This window comes from Podarcis muralis, chromosome 6 (genome assembly GCF_964188315.1).
Source record: "Podarcis muralis chromosome 6, rPodMur119.hap1.1, whole genome shotgun sequence".
NCBI classification, from domain to species: domain Eukaryota; kingdom Metazoa; phylum Chordata; class Lepidosauria; order Squamata; family Lacertidae; genus Podarcis; species Podarcis muralis.
Window position 1 is genome coordinate 101233115 of NC_135660.1, and position 25161 is coordinate 101258275.

A 25161-nucleotide genomic window follows, 5' to 3' on the forward strand; every position below is an offset into this window, starting at 1 on the left:
AGTGTGTGTTTCCTGTAAACAAATTACATCCAAATTCTGCTTTTCCAGAACATGGTAAACCTGTCTCCTTTTCTGAGGAGAATTTAAGCCATTAACATTCCAAAAATAAATTCTCAAAGCCATGATGTTAAATTAAGGGGTCGCCGCTCCTGCCCCTGGCAGCTGCAGGCTTTCCAGTCCAAGTTCCACTGCGTACTTTTGCAGAAATCTGTCCTTCTCTCCAACAGTCTTAATTCTTTGCTTTCCTCCTCCAAATTTAAAGGAGAGTCCTGGAAATTCCCACCTGAAAAAAATATTTTCCTCCTCAAGACGTTTGCCAATTCTGTGAAATTGGATCTCAGGTTCAAGAAGTGTCTAGGAATTTCTTTAAAAAGAATGATGGGTTTCTCCTGAATTTTTAAACCTTTTTTATAATGCAGTCCCAAAATGGTATCTCTTTGTTCCTTGGTATTAAAGACCACTATGCAGTCGTAAGTTATTTCTGAATCCTTTTGGGGGCCAAATATTCTTCCTTTTTCAACTTCTTCCTTTTTCAGATCTCACCACGCCACAAATTGGTCTGTAAAACACTCCTTAAGTTGCTCTTCTTGCAATTGAGGGACCCCTCTCAATCTTAGATGAGATTCCCTTTCCTTCATTTGAAGAAATGCAATCGAATTTTCATTTTCATATTGTAATCTTTCCAAATCCGACACTCTGTCTCAAGCTGTGCCAACCTTGTTTCATGTGATGTAATCTCAGTCAGGGAGCAAAAACCAAAGATATCTCCTGCTCTGTGTGTCAGGCTGGTAACAACCTGAGACAGTCCTGTGGTGACCATGGAGGCCATGAAATCCTGAGCTAGTTCAAGAACAGCCTTGGCATGGATGTTGGAGTCACACAGCATAATCATGTAGGGTTCCTCCAACACCAAGCTTGAAACTACCTCAGTCAGAGAGGATGCTGTGCCGCAGGGTGGGCAGCATGCCAACAGCTTCCTAATCTATTTTTGAGACCCACCATCAGATGCAAGCCCTCTGGTCCTGCTCTACAACAGAGAGGTTTCCTCTGTGATTTCATTAATGCAATTTATTGTTGATCTTCTGCTGCTGGCCACCATATTTGTTCTTAATGTTGGTGGTATGGACATTTCTGCAAATAAAATTAATTAGCTCTCTAGGGATGTGAGAAAATGCTGCCTGCCAAAATATCTCTCTCCCTGGAAATCAAGACCTCTTAGTACATTGGTCAACACTCTTTTTGCTGGGCCCTCAGCTCAGCACTTCAAGAAGCAACCAAAACAAAAGAAACTCCCTTGCCTGCTCTTTCAGAGTCCCAGCTGCTCTATCCAGAGAGAGCCCCACTGTTCTTTAAGTTTACAGTTCTTCAAACACCTGGATAGGCCATTGGGCTGTAGTGCTTTCCTAAGATAACTTCTGCAAGAGGTCATTTCAGGGAGTTTACATAGCAAAAGAAAGAAGACAAGGGCCAGAGAAACATGCAAAGACTGACTTCAGGGATTTCCGGTAGGTTTAGAGTGACATGCACTGTGGACAACTTCAGAAGACCCTCCGGTCAAGTGCAAAGGTTCTGCAGAATTGCCAAACAGCACTGGTGAGGCCTCTAGGCCATATGTGTAATATTTCATTATGTCTTTGCCCCTTTCCTTGAAAGATAAGTTTAAGAAGCAGCAGTAATTAGAGAGAGAAAATATTTGAGCAGATTATTCTTGATGCATTTCTGCCTTAACTCAATTGCCTTTAATTGATTTAATAATTGTTCTGGAAACATTTATTTGCAAGCAAACTCCTGCTGTGGCCATCATGCTGTTGACCCTATCCACAATGTTTTGTAAGTTGCATCTTTTCATAATGAAATTTAACACTGCTTCAAAATAGTCTCTCTTTCTTTCTTCATACCTGAATGATCATTACCTGAATGAAATTTCCAGATCAGCAACTACAAGCTATTTAATACAGTATGTTTTCATCTTATTCTTTGTATATCACCTGGTGTGCCACTATAATTTATTCTTGTAGAATGTTTTCTTATAGATGCCTGCAGATTTATTTATTTTTAAGGGTTTTAAAATTAATACTCAAAGAGAATTTTGATAAAAATCCCTTAGGCATGCAAAATGAAGGTAAAAGTTGGATCTCATAAATAAAAGCAGATAATCATGAATTTACATGGCTTTTTCCCATAGTATTTCCGTGTGTGTGTTTGTGTGATCAAATAAAAGCTTCTTTTGATGTCTATACACTACATAGTAAAAATCACAGATCACTTGGAACATCATCATGGCACAGAAAAGTGGATTCAAGATATGGACCTTTATGATTTTTATACAGACACATTGGGGTGAGATACATTTGTGAACTTGTCCAGAACAGAGCTATGGAATCAGTTATTGTCCCAACTTACAGCTGACATACTGACCATACCTCTACCTAGAGACAGCTTCAAGAACCTTCAGGTCAAGATGGGACTCTCAGGGGGTTCTTGACATGCTGTATTTTTGTAAGTTCTTTGCATGTATGCATGCACTTGTCAGAGAAGGGAAATTGTTGTAATACACAGTTAGTGACCCACATTTGCATGCATGAAACGGTTAACTTGAGGGTCCCAGTGAGGGTGGAGCTTAGTAGGCTCCCTATTTTTTTCTCCTTCCCATTTTCTTTTTCTTTCTCTTCCTGCTTTCCCGAATAAACAAGAAGCCATGTGACTGTAGCTCCCAACTGCATGAAAAAACCAAGTGAACTGAATCTCTCAAAAAGGGAGATTTTTACAGGCTGCAACTTTGCTAACCAAGGTTGCACTATCCTTTTTTGTAAGGAAAGCAAGTCCTTTTCTTTTTAAGTAGTTTGAAACCATTTTTCTTTGCTTGAGACTTGTTTGCGGTAACCTCTGTGTGAGTAAAATATTCACCTGTTTGCAAAGCCAAGTGTCTGTGATTTATTCTAGCTTAAGTATTTTCATGGGGAACATTTGTTTAAAGGTGGATGAGAGCAGATGTAAAATCTTAGTGTGCTTGAAGCAATTACCATTGTGTTTAACTCTGCTATGAGAGATAAAGAATCTTTCTTCCAAACCTCTCTCTCTCTACAAAACAAATCCTCCATCTCTGGTTGCAGAGGTGACATGATTTGATGATGATTTTGAAGGGATCCCTTGTTAAAATAAAGAGAATCCCAAAGGATCTGTGCCGCAGATTCATGTTTTTCTTTTGGCAGTGCTGTGACCTGTGATCTGATTGGTAGGTGGGGAGGGCAGAGTAGTGAAAAAATATGTCCTTTTGATCCTTATCTGTTCTACTGAATCTGATTCAGCACAGGAAGTTTTACTAGGTCCAGAGCTTTAAATATGTGCTTGAAACAGATATTCAGCTCTGCTTAAAAAGCAAATGGTGTACATTTCTAATTCAGAACTGTGTGATTAAGTCATAGTACTGGCATCCAATAAGGAAAATGGCTTAAAATGTGTTGGGGGGGTTATTAGGTTGTTGTTGTTTTTATTTTGATTATATATTTTGTGGTTTTATATTCTGATGTTATTCTGTGAACCACCTTGAGACCTGCGGGTATAGGGCGGTATAATAATAATAATAATAATAATAATAATAATAATAATAATAATAATAAATAATATAAATATAAATAAGTAAATAAATAAATATTTAAAAGCAGAGCCTAAGTACCTGCTTGAACAGGATAACTTATGCTGCTGACCCCAGACAGCACTGAAACTGTGTCAGTGCCTCATGCTACTTACTGCTGTTCTTTATGCTTTAGGAATAATCAGCTTTTTGTTTACTGAAAGTGGCATCTCTACCTTTTTGAACAAGCACACCCTAACACTAAATCTAATCAAAACCTGTTTGTAGCTCAGTTATTCAGAAGCAGCAATTAATTATTCTAAGTAGGCATAATAAATTTCTGCTATGTTTGCTTAAGTGGAAAAGAAAGGGCAAAAGAAATGAGATAGCAAAGAGGCATAGGGTAAAGCTGAGTTTGCATAACTGCCTGAAGCTTGCATACAGTGGTGAAGCTGATTTTTCATGTAAAAAGTGTTTCAAGATGGGTGTTATTGTGGATGGGCGATATTTTTTGCAGCCTCTACATGATGTTGTCATAAAAATGGCAGCCCATTTTCTACACACAAGCACCATTTAATCACTAATATTATTATTTATAAAAAAAATTCGGTAAGTTTAAAAAAAAACCTTGTTGAGAACAATCCATTTACAATATTGAGCTCCTACCTGGAAGTACCCATAGACTACCCACAGTTGTTGCCTGCAGTGGTGGACAGAATTTATCCTGAGAATCTCTACCTTCTTCGAATATTTACTGAAATGTCTGTAGACAGAGATGTGACTGAGTAATATTTCTGGTGGGTGCTTTTAGTGTGTCCCTCTGCCCCCAGACTGGTAAAACTAGAATAAATTATGCAAAATGGCATATGCATCATTCAGTTTTTGTTGGTGCAGAATTTGAATTGGCTGGGTGCCAATTTTTATTTTCTATTTTTGGTCTCAGAATACACATATCCCTGTCATTAGGAATAGTCAGCAATTTTGTATTCGGGAAACCTGTCATGTAAGCAGAGCAGATGCATTGTTGTTCTTATTGCAATTATATTCTCCCTTTTTCTCCAAGGACCTAAAAGGTTCTTGGTCCCCCCATTTTATCCTAACAACAACACTGTGAGGTCAGCTAGGTTGAGAGACAGACTGGCCCAGAGTCACCTGGTGAGTTTCATGGTCAGGTGAGGGATTTGAATAGTGGTCTCTCCCAGGCCTTAGTCTAACACACTAAGCACTGCAACACAGAGGGTGATGCAATCTGGACAATGCTCCATTCGCACCTACCCACCATCTTTAATTCCCTACAATGCCTCTGAACTTCCACTGAAATGTGGAATCATTATGTGATTTGAGTTGAATTTATCTGTTGTCTTCTCGTGTTCTTTTTATTTATTTTTTCATAAAATTTATACACCTCTTGATGGTATTCCCTCAACTTCCTAAGCATCTGGGTAGGCTTGTCTGAAGAAAAATGTTTTTAGCAGGCTCAGAAAAGAATGGTTTTATATGTAACATTTTTGTGGATAAATATATGGAGAAAGCATTTGGCTGAGCCTCATTGTTTACAATAAAATAATTTTATTATTTGTACCCCACCCATCTTACTGGTTGGCCCCAGCCACTCTGGGCAGCTTCCAACAAATATAAAAGTGTAAAAAAACATCAAACATTAAAAATTTCCCTAAACAGGGCTGCCTTCTAAAAGTCAGATAGTTGTTTATTCCCTTGACATCTGATGGAGGGCGTTCCACAGGGTGGGCACCACTACCAAGAAGGCCGTCTGCCTAGTTCCCTGTCCTCCTTCTCACTTATCTGTGTTTTGTGTTTGTGTTTAGGTGTTTGACAGAGTCAGAAAAGTGTGGCCAAACTTCTATGAGAAGATTAAACCAATCAATGCTGAACTTACCCAGCCAAATCTGGCCATTGCTCCTGAGGATGCTCAGGAGCTCCTCTCCGAAGTTAACATTGTCTTCCATTGTGCTGCAACAATTCGCTTTGATGAGCCACTGAGGTATGTTATGCTTGCTTTTCCTTTGTGTTTCTTACCCCACAGTCCTAATCAGGTTTACTTAGAAGTAAAACTACTGAGCTCAATGGGACACTTTCCTAGTCAGTGTGACTTCAGTACTATGGTGAATTTCACTTTGAAAAGAGTTACAAGAGTACATACATTCACTTAGGGATTATCCACACTTACCTTTTGTTGTGCTTTAAAACTCCAGGTCTGAGTTTCTTCTCTCTTTTTTGTCCCAAGCTTTCCCTTTGAAAACTCGTTCTTTAAAACTGAATCAGAGCAAACATCAGTTTGGGAGTTCTGCACTCAGACACTGAACTTTAAAGGGTGGACAGTGCTTGGTCATGGCAAACACTCCTGATCTTCTGTATCAAGAAAATCACCCCTTCCTTCCTTCCGGGAACAATGAGTTGCAATAAATAAAAATAGCCACACATTACAAATAACAACATAAGGAATTCCTGCTCAGTTATAAACATACACTTATAGTCAGTAGTCTACAGATTTTTAAAAAAATATCTGAACAGTTTTCCATTAGAACCAGTGTGGTGTAGTGGTTAAGAGCGGTAGTCTCGTAATCTGGGGAACCGGGTTCGCCTCCCCGCTCCTCCACATGCAGCTGCTGGGTGACCTTGGGCCAGTCACACTTCTCTGAAGTCTCTCAGCCCCACTCACCTCACAGAGTGTTTGTTGTGGGGGAGGAAGGGAATGTGAGCCGCTTTGAGACTCCTTTGGGTAGTGATAAAGCGGGATATCAAATCCAAACTCTTCTTCTTCTTCCATCGAGAAGGAAAGGGAAAGTACATGTTTTCATTCTGTTAGCTTTTCCTCCAAACTTTTCACTAAGCATTCTCAATGAACTAATATCACAGTACTTTAGATCATGAGGTACAAAGACAATTCCAACTTTGCACCTAACCCAAAGCAGTGTTTCTTTGGGGGAGTCTTGAGCAGACAACCTTTTATGTAAGACCATGTTGCCCAATGTTTGATTTGCAGCATCTCCTCTCTAGCTCAAAAGAGGTCCCACCCTGCTCTGATAGCTGAGATCCTTCGATAAGGTGGCATGGATGAACCCAGGGGGTTCTGCAGACAAGGTTGTAGAATACCACAGAGATATAGGCACATCCTAAGTTACAAGAAAAGGAGCAGCACCAGTGACTTCCAGATCTCACCCAAGATCCAGAAACATGGAAGGAAGTGCGGGCTGCATCGCTTACTTTTCTTCATGTTCCCCTTAAACATCTGAAGTAGCTCTATTAATGCTTACTTAGATGGTCATGCCAACAGGACTTCTTAATAACCTTTTAATGCTTTCTTAACCAGGCAAGCCCTTCTGTTAAATGTCATGGGAACAAAGCAGCTCCTGAAGTTGGCCCACCAGATACAGAACCTCGAGGCCTTCGTTCACCTTTCAACTGCCTATGCATACTGTAATCGGAGTTACATAGATGAAGTCATTTATCCTCCTCCTATGGATCCCCAGAAACTTTTTGATCTTGTAGAGTAAGTGATGGAAATAAACTTCTCTCCTGCTGATGTAAACATGATTTTGGAACACTAAGTGCTTCTTCCTTAGGGTTAGGGTTAGCCACTCTGTTGTGGTGCTATCCCACCTACCAGTTGTGCAGGCTTTTCCCATCTTCATCACCTCCCTCCCTCCGTGATTAAGTGGGAAAGCTTTCCCAAAAAGATAACCAATGTGAAAATCACCAACTACCTTGATCACTTTCCAAGCTGATATTTGCCAAAGAATGTAAATGTAGAGATGAGGAAACTATGAACATAAGGAGAGGCCTGCTGGATCAGGGCAATGACTCATCTGTTTCCAATCTGGTCACAGGGAAAGAGGAAACATTTGTGGGCAGCATGGCGAGTTCTTAGCCCTCCCCCCCCCCAGCACTTCCCCCCACAACTCCTTCAGTCTATTTTCCCAGTTAGCTTCAAGACAGGCAAGAGGCTCAGCAGGAGACCAGGGGGAATGGCCAGGAAGAGAGGTGAGTTAAGGAGCTCTGCTGCCCACACCACATCTCTCCTCCGAAGCTCCCCTGTCACTGTATTCATCAAGTATGGGGTTGGGAATCCATCTTTACGAGCATTTGCAGTTCTGGTGCAAAAAGTATTTTAAGTGTAACACCAAGAAGCAGCTTTCTGGTGTGAATGTGAACATTGCCTGCCATTCTGCTTGGAGACATTCTGCCTGCTTTGCCAGGGTATGCCAGGCTACCTTTATGTCCTGTGCTGCTCTTTCGCCTCAGCATACCCTTTAAAGCTGATTGTCCTGAGCATTAGATTAAGAAAAACCTCTTTGGATATGGCAGATTACTTGTTACCCTGGCTGCTCTGAGGCCCTCAGATGTTGTGACTTCTGATTTGCAGAGATTAATTGTCGCACTTCATGAACAAGGAAGCCAGCAAAAGGGAACATGGCTTAATGCTGAATTCCATATTAAAAGGAACTAGAGAAAAATGTTTGCATCCAAGCCGTCTAGCTTTCTTGGTTGTAGACTGTCAATAATATAAGTTCAAGTAATAACTAGGGTTGTTACCTTTTTAGAGGCCCTGTCCCTGCCTGTGCCATTTGATTTTCCTGGCTTGGTATAAAAAGTGATGTGGAAAGATTTATTTGTTTCCTTTCTGTGGCGGGGGTGGAGGGGAGCGCTAAGCAGGGAACAGGGAGATTGGATTTAGTAGGTAAGGTGGCCAGATACAAGAAGGAAAAAGACTCTTTACTTTTAATATTGCATAGAAGAGGAAATTTCAGTAGCTGCTACACAGGGCTGTATCTTTTCAAATTCTTTTTCTGTACCAGAGGTTTTCAACCTTTTTGATTCCATGGCTCCCTTGACCAACTACATTCTTCCTGTGCCTCCCCTGTGGGATACCTGGTAAAAACTTGTGTTGTTTCATCATTTAGCAGTTTGGCCTTTAAATAAAAAAGATTTAAAATTTAAGCAGCAGAGCTTTGAATAGGCTTTTAAAAATATGGCCCATCCATTCCCCTACTAAATGCTGTTTTTGTAAGTTTTGTAAGGCTAGACCCATCTTTCCCCCTCTTGTTACTTGCAACCCTCACTCTGCTTCCCCCACCACAAATTCCTCTCTCTACCTTCCCATGTCATCATTTATAATCTCCCAGACCGAACAAAAGGGTCTCCATCTTGGATGGATTCAAGTTACAAGAAAGGAGATTCTGACTAAACATCAGGAAGAACTTTCTGACAGTAAGAGCTGTTTGACTTCTACGAGAAGTGGTAGAATCTCCTTCCTTGGAGGTTTTGAAGCAGAGGTTGGACATCCATTTGTCTTGGATGTTACATTTAAGATCCTTGCAGTTTAGGAGGCTGGACTGGAGGACCCTTGAGGTCAGGGGTGCCAGCTTGAATTGGGGGCCCCAGGTAAGCCCCGCGCCACATAATCACATGATGCATGCACACCATTTGAAACCCAACCCATTAATAATAATAATAATAATAATAATTTGAATGGCAATGGCCATCAACTGGGGGGTGCCCCCTCTAATGTTTTATTGGGGGTGAAGACCTCATGGCCCCTAAGAGTTGGCTCCTAAGTTGGCTGCTATGCTTGAGGTTTCTTCCAAATCTACAATTCCTTTTCTAGTAGGTGGGGGGGGGGGGCGAGTCATGCAGCAGGAAAAAACTCCTACTCCTGCCTTCTTCCTATGTTCCTTTAAATGTGTTTGTGGGAGGGGGGATTATGGGCTTGTTTTGTTCTTGTTCTTATTTTTATTTTTATCATGCATTTTGTATTTTTATTTTTTATTTTAGCCTGTGAACTGCCATGAGATCTACGGATGAAGGGTGGTATACAAATTTAATGAATAATAGTAAGAATAATAATAGTAATAATAAAAGTAGTATCTTAACTTGCAATGGGGAGTGCTGAAATCTTGTCCATCTTATTTTGACGGTTGTTCTACAAATCTAATTCCCCTTTTCCTCCTTTGCATTGTTTCTTTTCATGGCTATATTTCAATGGGTGGTTGTTGTTTTTTTATTATCCTGTTAGGGGGATGGATGAGTCCCTCATTCAAGAGATCACACCCAAACTGATTGGGGATTGGCCCAACACCTACACATTCACCAAATCCTTGACAGAGTATGTAATTCAGCAAGAGAAAGGTAACCTAAATACTGCCATCATTCGACCATCCATCGTGTGCTGCAGCTGGCAAGAACCTTTCCCCGTAAGCATGACTGCTCTTCCATTTCTGTTGAGTACTCTGAAAATTCCCACTGCAGCTGTTGTTTTGCTCCCAGCATTTTGTCTCTCTGGAAATTGTTGCTACAAATACATTTGCTAAAAATCTCAACAGTATCCATTCCTTGGACTGTCTTGCTTCTTGGCAACGAGGGGAGGAAGGAAGGAGAACCGTATGGATCCTGGACCATGGATTTCTTTTCCATACCCCTTTGTGGACATTCATTCCCAATTTTGTGTGGGGATGAATGCATCCTGCGGTGAATAAATAACAATTTTTCATTACTCGTTTATAAAGCACCTACAACTAATACTGTGATTTAAGTCTTGAGGTTATTTCCTAACACTATGCTTATTTGTACTTATTCCTATCATGCCTTTTGTATTACTGCTGTTTACTTAGAATGTGGTGAACTGCTTTGGGCAGAATCTTTTGGGCAAGTGATGATTGCTAACATAAGCAGATGAGGATGGCTTTTCGCAGTGGTTTTTCTGGCGTGCTCAAAGGTACCAACACCTTTTGTCCTCCAAAGGTTAAAAGTCTGGCACTTCACGTACCAGCACCTTTTCTTCTAAAAAACCTAAAAAACTAGTTGTGGTTTTTTTAGTGAATTGGATTTAGGTGGTGGATTGATGAGTGCCTAAGTTACATAGTCACCTTATCCCAGCATTGCCACAACCATCCTTTTTTTAGAGAGAGAGAGAGAGAATTTGGAGACAATTTGAAAGAGGGATGTGTCCACTTATTCTACTTTTGCCTCTGGTAAATGAATTTGGAATATTTTTGTATATCTAAAATCTACAAAACCTATTTGACCAGTAGCTTGCTTAGACAAAATATGTGAATGTCACAGAACGCAAAACCTCTCGAAAACCATTTTCAACACTCTTAAAAAAGTGGTCTATGACCATGTTTATTTTTTTACCATATTTTTAACCCACTTTTGTTTGCTGACTCACATCAATAAAAACCATCAATCTCAGGCAGAAAAAATGTGCACTAGGCTTCAGATTTACAGATTGGAATATGGGAAATGTGCTATGCATAATCTCAACTCCTCCCCCCCCCCCCAATAATAGAAACTCAAAATTTCCCTCTCCGTAATTGCTTTCCCTTATTTTTTTTCTTTTCAGGGGTGGATTGATCAGTTCAATGGACCATGCATTTTCTTGATTGCGGTATGTGTCACCTAGCAGAATTCTTAGGTTCCTGAGATGCTGGACCAGGGCCTCAGAAATATGCAACCTCATATGTAACCTCTGATAATTAGTACTTAATGTCCTTAAGAAACAGAAGAAACAAACTCCTTGCAGGTGGAGTTTGTTGCATACTTTGAACAAACAATGAAGCAGCAACTATTGGTGCAAATCACTATTAGTAATAGTAGTAAAATTCACTACTAAGTAGTAGTAGTAAAATTTATATACAGGGGAGGTCTTTGCAGCCTCTCTTATTTTCAGTTGAAGACAGGCCAGAAAGCAAGCCTTGCCTGTTGCCAGTTATTCCCCACCCCCTTTAAATTGGTTGATTGGTTGGTTTTTGCTGCTTGGGAAAGCAGTGGCGAGAATGAGGAGAGGGTGGCCATACTTCATGTGGGTCTTTTTTGCTTTCCTCAAGAATATGCGCCCACTGTGTGGGCGCACAGTTCCTTTGCACGTACTCATGGATGATTTGGAAAACCAAAACAAAATCAGAATGATTTTGGCAAAGATAATTTGCCCATAACTATCACCTTTCAAGTGATGAAAGTAGTTCTCCATTTTACTGAAATCTCGATCCAATTTCAGGTGCATTATCTCTGGGCAATTAAATTATACCACAAAATTTGCTAACTAGCCCCTTCTCCAACCCACAGACTGGAAAGGGGATTGCACGGATTGTAAAATGCAACAAAGATGCAGTTGCAGATATCATTCCTGTAGATATTGCCATCAATTTGATCCTTGCTGCTGGATGGTACACTGCAGTTCAGAGGTAGGACTGGTGTTTTGTGATGGACTTTCATGGGCAAATAGGTTACTGAGATTCCCCTTCTTTCTTTATCTCTTCTTTCTTGTTTTTCTTTTTCTTTTTTTGGATTTGATCTTTTATATGATCTCTTTGATCTCTTTTATGATCTTTGATTTTTGGATGGCTCTCGATTAGTACTAACTAGATGTATATGTCTTAACATCTAAACAATTATATTTTGAAAGATGAAGACGTGTACAGAGAGCTGACAGAGAGAAATAGAAGGGGCCTGTATGAAAGAGGTTTTCTCAGTGTGTGAAACGGAGGAAGAGGAAGCTCTCCCAGGTGGGAGGTGGGAGAATTCAACTCTCTGTATGGGTGAAGATCAAGATAAAAGGGTGGCCGAGGGCTATATTTAAACTTTTGTGTCTTCTGAATATCCTATGAGGTTTATTAATGTGCTGTATTTTCTTTTTCTTGTTAGTTCTTTCTGTCTGATTTTCTATTATTCTATTATTTTCTATTATTCTGATGTTTTCTATTATTCCCTTTATTTTAGTTGGAATTTTATCGTTTATTAGGTTGAAAACCTTTAATAAAATAGTTGTTTTTTTAAAGGGCTGATGTTATGAATATGCATTCTAGTTTCTACCTTCCCTTGTAGGTATGCTGAGGTATGCATTTTGTGTAGCTAGCTCGCTTATGGTATCACCACCACCACATTTGAATATGAACATGTGCAGATTTCAAACTTCTCATTCATTCAGTCAGTCATTTTTAAATGTATATCTCAGCCTTCCTGCCAGAGGAGTCCAGGGAGGTCAACACATCAGCCTTTAAACAGTACAGTGGTGCCTCGCAAGACGAAAAGAATCCGTTCCGTGATTCTCTTCGTCTAGCGGTTTTTTCGTCTTGCGAAACAACCCTATTAGTGGCTTAGCGGATTAGCGCTATTAGCGGCTTAGCAGCTATTAAAGGCTTAGCGGCTAAGCTGCTAAAAGGCTATTAGCGGCTTAGTGGCTTAGAAAAAGGGGGGGAAGCGGGGGGGGGGAAATCGCAAGACTAGCAAGACGTTTCGTCTTGCGAAGCAAGCCCATAGGGAAATTCGTCTTGCGAAGCAACTCAAAAACAGAAAACCATTTCGTCTAGCGGGTTTTTCGTCCTGAGAGGCATTCGTCTTGCAGGGCACCACTGTACAATGCAAATAAAATGACATCATACAAAAAAAAAGCAAGCGAAAGAATTACAACATTTAAAGGGGAAGAAGAGAGACCTAATCAGCTGTTCTTTAGTAATTGTGGGATAAGAATAGTAATTGTGGGATAAGATCTGCAAATAAAGCCTCATTACTCAGAGCCAGGTTTCTAATTTGAGACATTTATTAGATTATTCAAGAGTAAAATGTGTGAGAAATACTCGGTTGCACAGAAATAAAAAATGAGCAATATTTTCTGTCTAGTCCACCCGCAGGCCACACACATGAGTCATGGCTCATGCCCTTCATTGCTTTTGCCTGGGTGGAAAGTGTCTTTGAATTGCAATTATGCTTCTTGGTCACTTGGATGGAGGGTCTGTGTGTGTGTGTAGAAACCTCTGGTTTTACTACATTTTAAGCTATTGTACCAAAGTAAGAGCCATGTCCATTGCATCAGGTGTGGGATGGCATCAACCCCAGCACAGATGTGCAACATGACTAATTTCTGCATGAGTCACTGCTCTGGGCTGGGCTCCTCCTAAGCTGCAAGATTGGTGATTTATACAGAAGTGCATGGGTATTTGCTTTTTTAAAGTAAACATTTGGGATGTAAAAGTTCCTCTAATTTTAAACCTCCCTTTTTAATTCAGGAAAGAAGCTTGACTACTCAGCTGTTAGAAATTTAGGAAATTTAGAATGATAGCCATTCTAAACAAAACAATACTGTGTTTTGTTTTATTTCTCCATTTCATTCTTTCCCTCCTTGCTTATTTTTCAGGCCCAAGTCACTGTTGGTATACAATTGTATAACAAGTAACATCAGCCCATTTTCCTGGGGAGAAATACGTAAGTTTATTTTTAAAAGTGCAAGGTGGATTCCATGAAAATCACAGGTTTCGGACATGGCATATATTTGGTGGATTCTGCCAATGCAATCCTGAAAGCTTGCCCTGGTACATGCACAGATAAAGGCTGTGAATTATCAGGGTAATTATTAATTACCCTGATTAACCCTGTGGCCTTCTGCCTTATATTAAATTAAAAGCAAAAAAAACCCAATGTTTTGGCAACTTGAAATTTTATTTTGTGCTACATTTCTTGTTCCATTGACTCCAGAACACTCACCTACAGCACAGTCACAAACCAGTGGTGAGAGAGAATATAAAGTCCAAAATATATTATGGGTTCCCATTACCATAGGGGCAGGTGATATTATCTGGTCCTGCATCCATTCCCCTCATTTTGTAAGCAGTTCACACCAGTGATACCAAACAAGCCAAGCCCACTGGAAGGACTCTCCTGAGGCAGTGGTGGGATGGTGTCATGACCGCCTTCTTAGAGAACAAGGCAATGACTTTGGAGGAAGCATCAGAAGGTGAGAGGGAATTGCCCTCAGAGCTTGCCTTGGAAGACCCTCATGCTCTGAAACATCAGATACAGAAAGAGTCCATTCTGCCAGCACCTCTGTGGCCTGAGGAGGTTGCATTGCTGACCTTTGGTTCTTGAGGGCTCCAGTGCAGAAGCTCCAGTGTAGCCACGGACTGTTAAATTGACCAATTCTATGAAGACTTACAACACCTTCTAGAAATGACACCAAAGAAGGATAAAAATTCCTTCCAGTAGCACCTTAAAGACCAACTAAGTTAGTTCTTGGTATGAGCTTTCGTGTGCATGCACACCAAAGAAGGATGTTCTTCTCATTATAGGGGATTGGAATGCTAAAGTACGGAGTCAAGAGATAAAAGGAACAACTGGTAAGTTTGGCCTTGGAGTTCAAAATGAAGCAGGACAAAGGCTAATAGAGTTTTGCCAAGAAAACAAGCTGGTCATCACAAACATTCTTTTCCAACAACACAAGAGCAGATGGGCAGCATCAAAATCAGATTGATTATACTCTCTGCAGCCAAAGACGGAGAAGCTCTATGCAGTCAGCAAAAACAAGACCTGGAGCTGACTGTGGCTTAGATCATCAGCTTCTTCTATTCAAGCTTAAACAGAAGAAAGTAGGGAAAAGTACTGGGCCAGTAAGCTACAATCTAAATCAAATCACAGTAGAAGTGAAGAACAGTTTTAAGGATTTAGATTTGGTGGACTGAAGAACTATGGATGGAGGCTTATAACTATACAGGAGGCAACAACGAAAACCATCCCAATGAAAAGGAAATGCAAGAAAGCAAAGCGGCTGTCCAACGAGGCCTTACAAATAGCAGGGGTCAGAATACATGCAAAATGCAAGGGAGATAGTGAAAGATACAGTAAATTGAAGAGACAAAAGGGCTTGTTTAACAAGCAATGCAAAGAAATATAGGAAAACAATAGAATGGGGAAAACCAGAGATCTGTTCAAGAAAATTGGAGATATGAAAGGAACATTTTGTGCAAAGGACAAAAGTGGTAAGGACCTAACAGAAGCAGAAGACATCAAGAAGAGGTGGAATTATACCAGAAAGATATGGGTGTCTTGTACACCCCAAGTAGTATGTTTGCTGACCAGACATCCTGGAAAGTGAAGTCAAATGGGCCATAGAAAGCACTGCTAATAACAAGGCCAGTGGAAGTGATGACAGCTGAACTATTTAAAATTTTAAAAGATGATGCTGTTAAGGTGCTACACTCAATGTGTCAGCAAGTTTGGAAAACTCAGCAGTGGCCAGAGGATTGGAGAAGATCAGTCTGCATCCCAATACCAAAGAATGCTCCAACTACTGCACAATTGTGCTCATTTCACACGCTAGCAAGGTTATGCTTAAAATTCTACAAGCGGTATGTGGACCGAGAACTCCCAGAAGTGCAAGTTGGATTTCAAAGGGGCAGAGGAACCAGGGACCAATTGCAAACGTGCGCTGGATTATGGAGAAAGCTAGAGAAAAACATCTACTTCTGCTTCATAACTGTGTCAACCACAGCAAACTATGGCAAGTTCTTAAAGAAATGGGACTGCCATTTGTCTCCTGAGAAATCTCTGTGTGGGACAAGAAGCTACAGTTAGAACTGGATATAGAACAACTGATTGGTTCAAAATTGGGAAAGGAGTACGACAAGGCTGTATATTGTCTCCCTGCTTATTTAACATATGCAGAATTCATCATGCAAAAGGCTGGACTGTATGAATCCCAAACCGGAATTAAGATTGCCAGAAGAAATATCAACAACCTCAGATGACGCATCTTTGATGGCAGAAAGTGAGGAGGAATTAAAGAACCTCTTAATGAGGGTGAAAGAGCAAAATATGGTCTGAAGCTCAACATCAAAAAAACGAAGATTGGTCCCAGTGGTCCCATCACCTCTTGTCAAATAGAAGGAGAAGAAATTGAGGCAGTAAGAGATTTTACTTTCTTGGGCTCCATGATCACTGCAGATGGTGACAGCAGTCACGAAATTAAAAGATGCCTGCTTCTTGGGAGAAAAGCAATGACAAACATAGACAGCATCTTAAAAAGTAGAGACATCACCTTGCCGACAAAGGTCCGTAAAGTTAAAGCTATGGTTTTCCCAGTAGTGATGTATGGACGTGAGAGTTGGACCATAAAGAAGGCTGATTGCCGAAAAATTGATGCTTTTGAATTATGGTGCTGGAGGAGACTCTTGAGAGTCCCATGGACTGCAAGAAGATCAAACGTATCCATTCTTAAGGAAATCAGCCCTGAGTGCTCACTGGAAGGACAGATCGTGAAGCTGAGGCTCCAATACCTTGGCCACCTCATGAGAAGAGAAGACACCGTGGAAAAGACCCTGATGTTGGGAAAGATTTAGGGCACAAGGAGAAGGGGACGACAGAGGACGAGATGGTTGGACAGTGTTCTCAAAGCTACCACCATGAGTTTGACCTTACAGGAGGCAGAGGAAGCACAGGAGAGTCCATTATGCACAAAGGACTAATTAAGGTCAGCAGGAATTCTGTATGGAGATGAAATGCAGAGTATGCAGTTGAAATGAACACTGTGCATTGAAAAGCAACAGCAGGGGAACAGAATAGAATCAAGGTCCTTTGGCAAAACTGCTCCGAAGCTATTTCACACAGTAACTTATGTCAGTTGGCATTAGAGTCCATGTGGCTAAAACCACTGAAATGTAAGAATCTTAGAAGATTTAATGTTTTGTCCTGAATCCACTGAAGCTATATCCTCTGGGAAAATGTGATGTGGGGATTTTTAAGTGTCCTTAATGTAGTTTATCCCTAAGGGGGATAGTGTAAATCAGCAGTTACAGATACAAGTAGTTCTGTGAGTAGTAGTGCCAGGAAGGGCTCAACAACTCAGCCAAAAGTTAGTCTCCTGGATCGCCAGACAGCCTTTCCTCCTCTAGACAGAATTTCTAATTCCCCTCTATCATTGCTTTCACTGAAAGAGTAAGGAGGGCAGGAATGTCCCTTGGGTCTTATCATCATCTTCCTGTTCAAAGCAGAGTGAAAGGTAAAAGGTAAAGGGACCCCTGACAGTTAAGTCCAGTCGCAAACGACTCTGGGGTTGCAGCGCTCATCTCACTTTACAGGCTGAGGGAGCTGGCATTTGTCTGCTTCCACAGACAGTTTTTCTGGATCATGTGGCCAGCATGACTAAGCTGTTTACCTTCCCGCTGGAGCGGTACCTATTTATCTACTTGCACTGCATGCTTTCGAACTGCTAGGTTGGCAGGAGCTGGGACGAATGGTGGGAGCTCACCCCGTCGCGGGGCCTCAAACTGCCAACCTTCTGATTGGCAAGTCCAACCGGCACAGTGGTTTAAACAAAAGTGCCACCCGCGTCCCTTGAATGAAAGGTAGAAACACATTATTTCTTGTGGATGTTTTAAGAGGGGGGAAATGCACGCTAGCTGACGTTACGTCGAAATAATCAGAGAGATGGCTCTCTATTTGTAATCCTGTTAACTTTCTTAGGTATGTAGACAAAGGATGGAATGAATCCTACAGCAAAAGATCTCTCACTTTCCCAGATGAGTGCAAAAGTTTGCAGAGTGCAAAAGTTAATTGCAGCCTTTTCTCGTTGCTTTTCTGTAATCAAACAATACTAAATTAATTGAGGCCTATCTGTATGCTCTTGCAAGTATGACTTCAATTGTCTTTTGATAAAAGCAAAAACAACAACCGTGTCCCCTGTTATTTTACAGGTGATGTTGCCATGGGCATATTGGAGAGGATTCCCCTGGAGAAAGCCTTCAGAATCCCTAATGCTTGCATGACCCAAAGCGACTTTACGTATGAGTATTGGAGAACTGTTAGTCACAAGTTCCCCGCCTTTCTCTATGATTTGTATTTAAGGCTAACTGGAAGGAAGCCAAGGTGAGGGAAAACTGCTAAGTTCTTAAACAGGCAGTGACCATTTTAGGTGCATCTAATATGTGTGTAGCCATGACCATGTGCATCGCATCGAACCTGGAAGGGACATGAAAACGTCACAAAAAGGGGCGGGACTGGGCAGGGCTGAATGGGTTGTTTGCAGGGTTTTCTAATGCCATTTCAGATATATGCAATTTCACTTAAATGTGTGGTGCCTTGGAACATAACCCATGTATGGGCAACAACCAATTGGTGTTTGATCATGAACACAAGCATTGCAGCAACCCAGAAGTGGCCAGGAAACAAAGTGTGTGGGGGGGGGTAACGGGCAGCCCATTCCCCAAACGGCCATTGCCTGTATTGTCAAGCACTGTAGGGAATTTGACTTGCTATATACATGAACGAAAAGAAAAAAGCAACCTTGTTGTCTGTTGTTCTTTCTTTATTGCTGTTAATGAGTTCAGCACTGAAGCAACAGTGGAACCACTGGGCGTGAGTAGGATCTAGACAGCTTGTTCTGGTCATTACATCTACAAGTGTGTGTGTGTGTGTGTGTAAAGAGCAGCAAGGAAAATGTTGCACCAGTTTATAGAGATTTGTCAAGATTATCTTGGAAAACATAACTATTAAAAATAATAGGCAGTTTCTAAATTGAAGAGTGGGTTACAGTTGAAAAATCCTTAAAGTGGATTTTTTAAGCTTGTTCAAATTTTGTGTCTGCACCCAGTGTTACAAGCAGATATGCTGAAGACATTGATTTCAGTAGAATTTTAGTAAATGTCGTCTGTAGTCACGAGGACCCAAAGAACTATTTTTATACTCAAAGTCTTGGGTTTCCCTGTAGGATTTCTTTTTCACTCCCTACCTTCTCAAACTGCATTCAGAAGTTCTCTCCACTTAAGAAGAGGGTTGCCATTTTGCATGGAGGCAAAACCCAAGTTCAAGGATTTCTTAAGTGCACATAATTAGTTGCACTGCTCTTTGGATCCTGGCCATAGCTCATATTCCAACACAAAAGTTGTGCACACTGATTTAATTTCAATGGGCTTAAAGATCCTCAACTCTGTGTTGAATTGTATCCTACATTTTTAGTATTAAAGGTGAAAAAATTAACACTGTTAGAAATTTTGCTAACAGAAAATGTAAATCAAACCTTTAACAATGCAAAAAATTTTTTTGAAAAAAACACAAACCTGAAAAATAGTTCCATATTAGTTGTCCACCCTCTTGATGGGCAAGAAAACGTTTGTGAAAGTTCACCCGGATTTCAGATTGCACTTAAATCCCTGGGTAAAGATCAGTTTTCTGTAGCTCTTGCTTATGGTCTTTTCCTGCTTCCTCATGTTCTCTTTGGCTGCTGCATCTTACAACCTTTCTGTCTCCTCTCCCTCTTCTTTGACCTGTTCATTTCCCAGGCCCAACCCCTTTGTGTTTTCTTTTCCCATTCCTCTGTAACATTGGAGCAGCTCAGCCAATCACTGGCAGTGATAGCCATCTCAAAAATCTCTAGCTGCATTACAATTGTTGTCATGTCCTCCTCTTTGTGACCCCCCTGGACCAGAGCACACCAGGCACTCCTGTCTTTCACTGCCTCCCACAGTTTGGTCAAACTCCTGTTGGTAGCTTTGAGAACACTTGTCCAACCACCTCTTCCTCTGTCTTCCCCTTCTCCTTCAGGGTCTTTTCCAGGGTGTCTTCTCTTCTCATGAGGTGGCCAAGGTATTGAAGCCTCAGCTTCAGGATCTGTCCTTCCAATGAGCACTCATGGATAGGTTTGATCTTCTTGCAGTCCACGGGACTCTCAAGAGTCTCCTCCAGCACCATAATTCAATAGCATCAATTCTTCGGCGATCAGCCTTCTTTAAGGTCCAGCTCTCAGTTCCATACAGCACTACACATACCATAACTGCTGCCAGAGGAAAACGGAAGGCAAGTTAAGAATGGAAGGCCTGCCAGTCTGATGGTTGGTTTCTTCAAAGAATATTTAAGAGGCTGCAGAATGCATGAAGAAACTCATTCCCTGTGCTTCTGATAATCATTTTCAAAATTTATTTCAAGTGCAAGCTTTGATCTGGAGCAGGCTTTGATCTGGAGTAGCCGATCTCTTCAGAGGGCTTTAAATTCTTGCATGCCTATGTGGATTGTGAACCAACTGTGGTAATCCCATCCATTTTGGATGGGATCTCTGTTCTGTCTTTCAGAATGATGAAGATGTACAACCGCCTCCACGAGTACATGATGCTCTTTGATTTCTTTTCCAGCCGTTCCTGGGAATGGAAATCAGACAATGTGAACATGTTACTGAACCATCTTAGTCCAAAAGATAAGAAAGTAAGCATTGTTCTAATCCAAAATATCTTTACAGATTCCCATCAAGGTAACAATTGTTTCCTGTGGCCTAAAAGAAAAATATCAAATTTCTAGTAAGTATGCCCCCAAATTCCACTACAACCAAAATCTTGGTTGGATTCAGGATGGGTTGGATTGATTTTCAAAACAATGATTTGACCATTTTTTATTGAATCCATCATTGGTACAGAAATAAGAGGTGACGCCTAGGATAGTTTATGAACGACATGCTTGCCTTTCTGTCTATGCTTGGAGGCTGTGGGGTTCATTCAGTCTAGATTTTAGGGTGAACCAGAACCAACTTGGATCTGAGCAATACAATCTGGACTTGAAATAAGAAATTCAAACTTGATACTGTTAGTAACAAGTGTCACACACATTTTCCTGTGAGTAAGCACTATTGAGCACAGTGCATGCATAGGATTGTGCTGTTAATCTGCCACTCGCCCAGGCCATGGTTGGGGAAGAAAAATCAGGTGTCCATGTGATATGTATGTATGTCCAGCTCACAAAATCGGGGGATAACCATGTTGTGTAGATGAGTTGTCTTCATTTTTGCAGCAGTCACGTTTATTGCCCCCTATGCCAGTCTCTTTTAGAGACTGAGTACCCAAACTGCAACCCAAAGCCCACTTTGGCTTTGGGCAATTCCAACATGGCAATTTCACCTGTATATCTCATTTTTTCTGTGTGTTTCATTTTTGTTCTTAATGACTTCTGTAATAAATAATCCTTCATGAAAGTTGTTGCATCACCTTCTTCATTAAACTATCTTTCCATTAATATATAATTTTATGGTATAACTCAGTGCTTTTTTTCTCCATTCAGTTCCTTTCTCTCTTAAGCCACCCCCTTCTATTTATTTATTCATTCATTCATTCATTCATTTATTCATTTATTGAATTTGCATACCGCCCTTCATGTGCAGGTCTCAGGGCAGTTCACACATAAAAATACAAGACAAAAAACACAAAATACACAATGAAAACAAGAATAAACCAATAACCCTCCTCCCTTCCAATACTTATTCCATATGTAAATATCTACATTCACAAGATAAAAGGATCACCCTTCTGCCTGCCAACAATTAAGCACCTGTTTGTTGCAAAATGCAACCTGCACAAGTGTGTTTATATGCACCCCTATCAGTCCCATGGGAAGTCGGCTGGCTGAAGTCCTGTTGATCCACCCCTCAGATACTCTTTATAACCCATCCCTCACACCCCAGTGTTGCCCACCATGTTGCTCTTAATTCCCTCGCCTACACCTCGCCCCCTTTCAGTCCCTGCCCAGCTTCCCTCTTCCTTATTCTGCACACCCTTACTTGGGAGTAAACCCCGCCAACCTCAGCAACGCTTCCTTCCCGAGAAAGCCCCCACGTGCAAATTCCCACACCAGATTTACCGTAGGTGTTTTGTCACTTTTCCAGTTTCTTGCAATCAAGATCCTGGCTGCCACTGTCGTATACATGAAATTTATCTAATTTCTTTTTTAATTTCTGATGTCATTATACCTAGAAGGTTTCAGGTTTTTTCTTAAATGAGAACTTAAATAACTTTTTTAATTCATTGTAGATATTATTCCAAAATTCCTTAATGGCTGTGCATTCCCACCACATGTGTATATATGACCCTATACCATCTTTACACCTCCAACAAGTTGGTGGTCTATTTTTATACATCTTTGTGAGTTTTGCTGGAGTGTGGTGCCATCTGTATTGCATTTTTATAATATTTTCTCTAAGGTTATAAAGGTAAAGGTATCCCTGACCATTAGGTCCAGTCACAGACGACTCTGGGGTTGAGCGCTCATCTTGCTCTATAGGCCAAGGGAGCCAGCGTTTGTCCGAGACAGTTTTTCCAGGTCATGTGGCCAGCATGACGAACCAGAGCAGCGCACGGAAACACGGTTTACCTTCCCGCCAGAGCGGTACCTACTTATCTACTTGCACATTGATGTGCTTTTGAACTGCTAGGTTGGGACTCAACAACAGGAGCTCACCCATCACGGGGATTCGAACCAGCGACCTTCTGATTAGCAAGTCCAAGTGTTATAACTCTAAGGTTATAACACGTCATAAATTTAATATCCCCCCTCCACAGTTTCTCCCATTGATCCATATAGATGTTATATGCTCTTGCGCCCATTTCACCATTGACACTTTCACCAGTTCCTCTTTCACCTCCCATTCTAAGAGGAGGTTATAAATTATTGAAATGTATTTTCTTTTTAATTGGATTAATTCTTTTTCAAATCTAGATGTTTCCTTTGCAAGACCATCCTTTTTATCTAAACTCAATCTTTCGTTTATCTGAAAATATTGTAGCCAGTTGACAGAAGGTGTCTTCTGATTTCTTCAAATTATTTTAATTTGATGTTATCATTAATTTCTTTTATTTACATTAACTATTAACTGTGTATGTGGCCCAGTCTCCTTGCATATTTTTCTTTTTAATAGCTAGGGCTTCTGTCGGTGGGGTCCATAGGGGAATCTTTGGTTCTAATATTCCTTTATATTTTATCCATATCTTGTATAATGATTTGTTTATAATATGATTTAAAAATCCCTTATGTACCCTCACCTTTTCATAAATTAGATACGCATGCCAACCGTATCGATTGTCAAAACCCCCTAGGTCTAGCACATCTGTATCTCTTAAAGTGATCCAATTTTTTATCCATACCAGTCCGGCAGCAGCAGAGTTCCAGCTCTGCTAGGGCAAAGCCCCCCCTCCTTTTGGTCTATAAGTATTTGATGCTTAATTCTTGGTTTTCTTCCATTCCATATAAATCTAGCAATGTCTTTCCTTCAGCTTTTAAAGCATTTCATTCCTCCCAATATTGGAATGGTTTGGAACAGCAAAATCATTTTTGGTAAAATGTTCATTTTTACTGAAATCCTGCCCCAAAGGGAGAGGTGTAGTTTGTTCCAAATTTCTATTTATATTTTTTTAATCTCATGCCAAGTTTTTATATACCGTATTTTTCGCTCTATAAGACGCACCAGACCACAAGACGCACCTAGTTTTTGGAGGAGGAAAACAAGAAAAAAAAATATTCTGAATCCCGGAAGCCAGAACAACAAGAGGGATGGCTGTGCAGTGAAAGCAGCAATCCCTCTTCCTGTTCTGGCTTCTGTGATAGCTGCGCAGCCTGCATTCGCTCCATAAGACGCACCCACATTTCCCCTTACTTTTTAGGAGGGAAAAAGTGAGTCTTATAGAGCAAAAAATACGGTAGTTATTGATGCATTTTATCAATATCCAAATTCCCAAATATTTTACTTTATTTTTAATCTCTAAACCTGTAATTCTTTGTGAGTTCTTTATCTCCTCAGATCTCATATTTTTAACTAATAAGTTAGTTTTTTTTTAGTTTCTGCCAATCTTCCGAATTTGTTAATTTTTTCTCTAATTTGTTGAGGGTTTTCAGTTGTTACTATGAAATCATCTGCAAATGCTCTGATTTTGCGGGGGGAAACATGCAAATTCCCATACCAGATTTCTTGGATATTATTATTATTATTATTATTATTATTATTATTATTATTATTACACTAAAGTCACCTTCCTTTGTCAGGGGGGGTCACCACTTTGACGGCGGCGCATGGTGGGGCGACTGCGCACGTGCCCACAGAGAGGGCTCTGAGTGCCATCTCTGGCGCACGTGCCACAGGTTCACCACCACTGCCCTGTGCCATGCCAGCCTCGCTTACTTGCAGGAACCTATAAAAGTTCAGGCCTTTTTTAACCCCTTATCTGATTGCCTTATTTCTTTCCCCACTCTGCACCACTTGCTCAAGCCACGCAAATAACGTGACATTTGTGTTTTCCCCCCCCCCAATTCCAGTTGTTCTTATTTGATGTCCGCCAGTTGAATTGGTCAGCATACATAGAATATTTCTGTCTAGGAGCTAAGATGCATGTGCTGAATGAAGATTTGGCTGGCATTCCTGCAGCAAAGGAGCATTTACAAAAGTAAGGCATTCATGTATACTTTTAGTATACAGAACAGGACATTTTACTCACAGAGTAAAATTCCATTTGAAATAGCTAGAAGTATTTGAGATATTGTAAATGGTTCTTCGGTAAAAGTTTTGTGTGGGTTTTTTTTGAACTTGTGGATCCCCCCACAAAAAAACAATTAAATCAAATTAAGTTGAAGAAAAATACAGTCTGAAATTTTGATGCCAACAATGTTTCTTTTCTGGGAGCAACCTGAAAAATGTAGCTGATCTACTTGCTGCACTATTTCTCTTTCTCTCTTTCTTTCTCTCTTTCTCTCTCATCATGGGGTCTACAAAGTCTATAACTACTTATTTTGCAAAACGTAAACATAACCCATAATGCATGCAAGAAGTTATGTTTATGTTATCCAGTTGGAGGCATCTTGGTTATTGACAGTTCATTTCACTTTTATAAAATAAATTAAGAGTGGTGTTTTTTTTTAATGTATACTATAAACAAGTTTTGCAGCCTTAATCTTTTATTCCACCTTATTGCAAAGCTTCTGTTTTGCTTCTTATTGCTTGTGTTTTTTGTTCCCTAAATCTAATTTAGTGAGTCAATTAGGCCATGGCAGCAAATTCTCAA

At 40.5% G+C, this 25161-nt stretch overlaps 1 protein-coding gene across 5 annotated transcripts in view; it reads left to right on the forward strand.

Annotated features, from left to right (window-relative positions):
- The window catches only part of FAR2 (fatty acyl-CoA reductase 2), a 144663-nt gene that overhangs the window by 116904 nt on the left and 2598 nt on the right, over window positions 1-25161 (forward strand). Inside the window, exons 3-11 of one of the 5 annotated variants that reach the window (XM_077930855.1) lie at window positions 5401-5576; window positions 6906-7085; window positions 9609-9786; window positions 10935-10979; window positions 11657-11775; window positions 13725-13792; window positions 18052-18223; window positions 20422-20551; window positions 24419-24546. In XM_077930855.1, the coding sequence (XP_077786981.1) occupies window positions 5401-5576; window positions 6906-7085; window positions 9609-9786; window positions 10935-10979; window positions 11657-11775; window positions 13725-13792; window positions 18052-18223; window positions 20422-20551; window positions 24419-24546 (1196 nt within the window). The remainder of the gene's footprint in view (window positions 1-5400; window positions 5577-6905; window positions 7086-9608; window positions 9787-10934; window positions 10980-11656; window positions 11776-13724; window positions 13793-18051; window positions 18224-20421; window positions 20552-24418; window positions 24547-25161) is intronic. The other 4 variants (XM_077930856.1, XM_077930860.1, XM_077930858.1 and 1 more) reach the window with 4 other exon arrangements.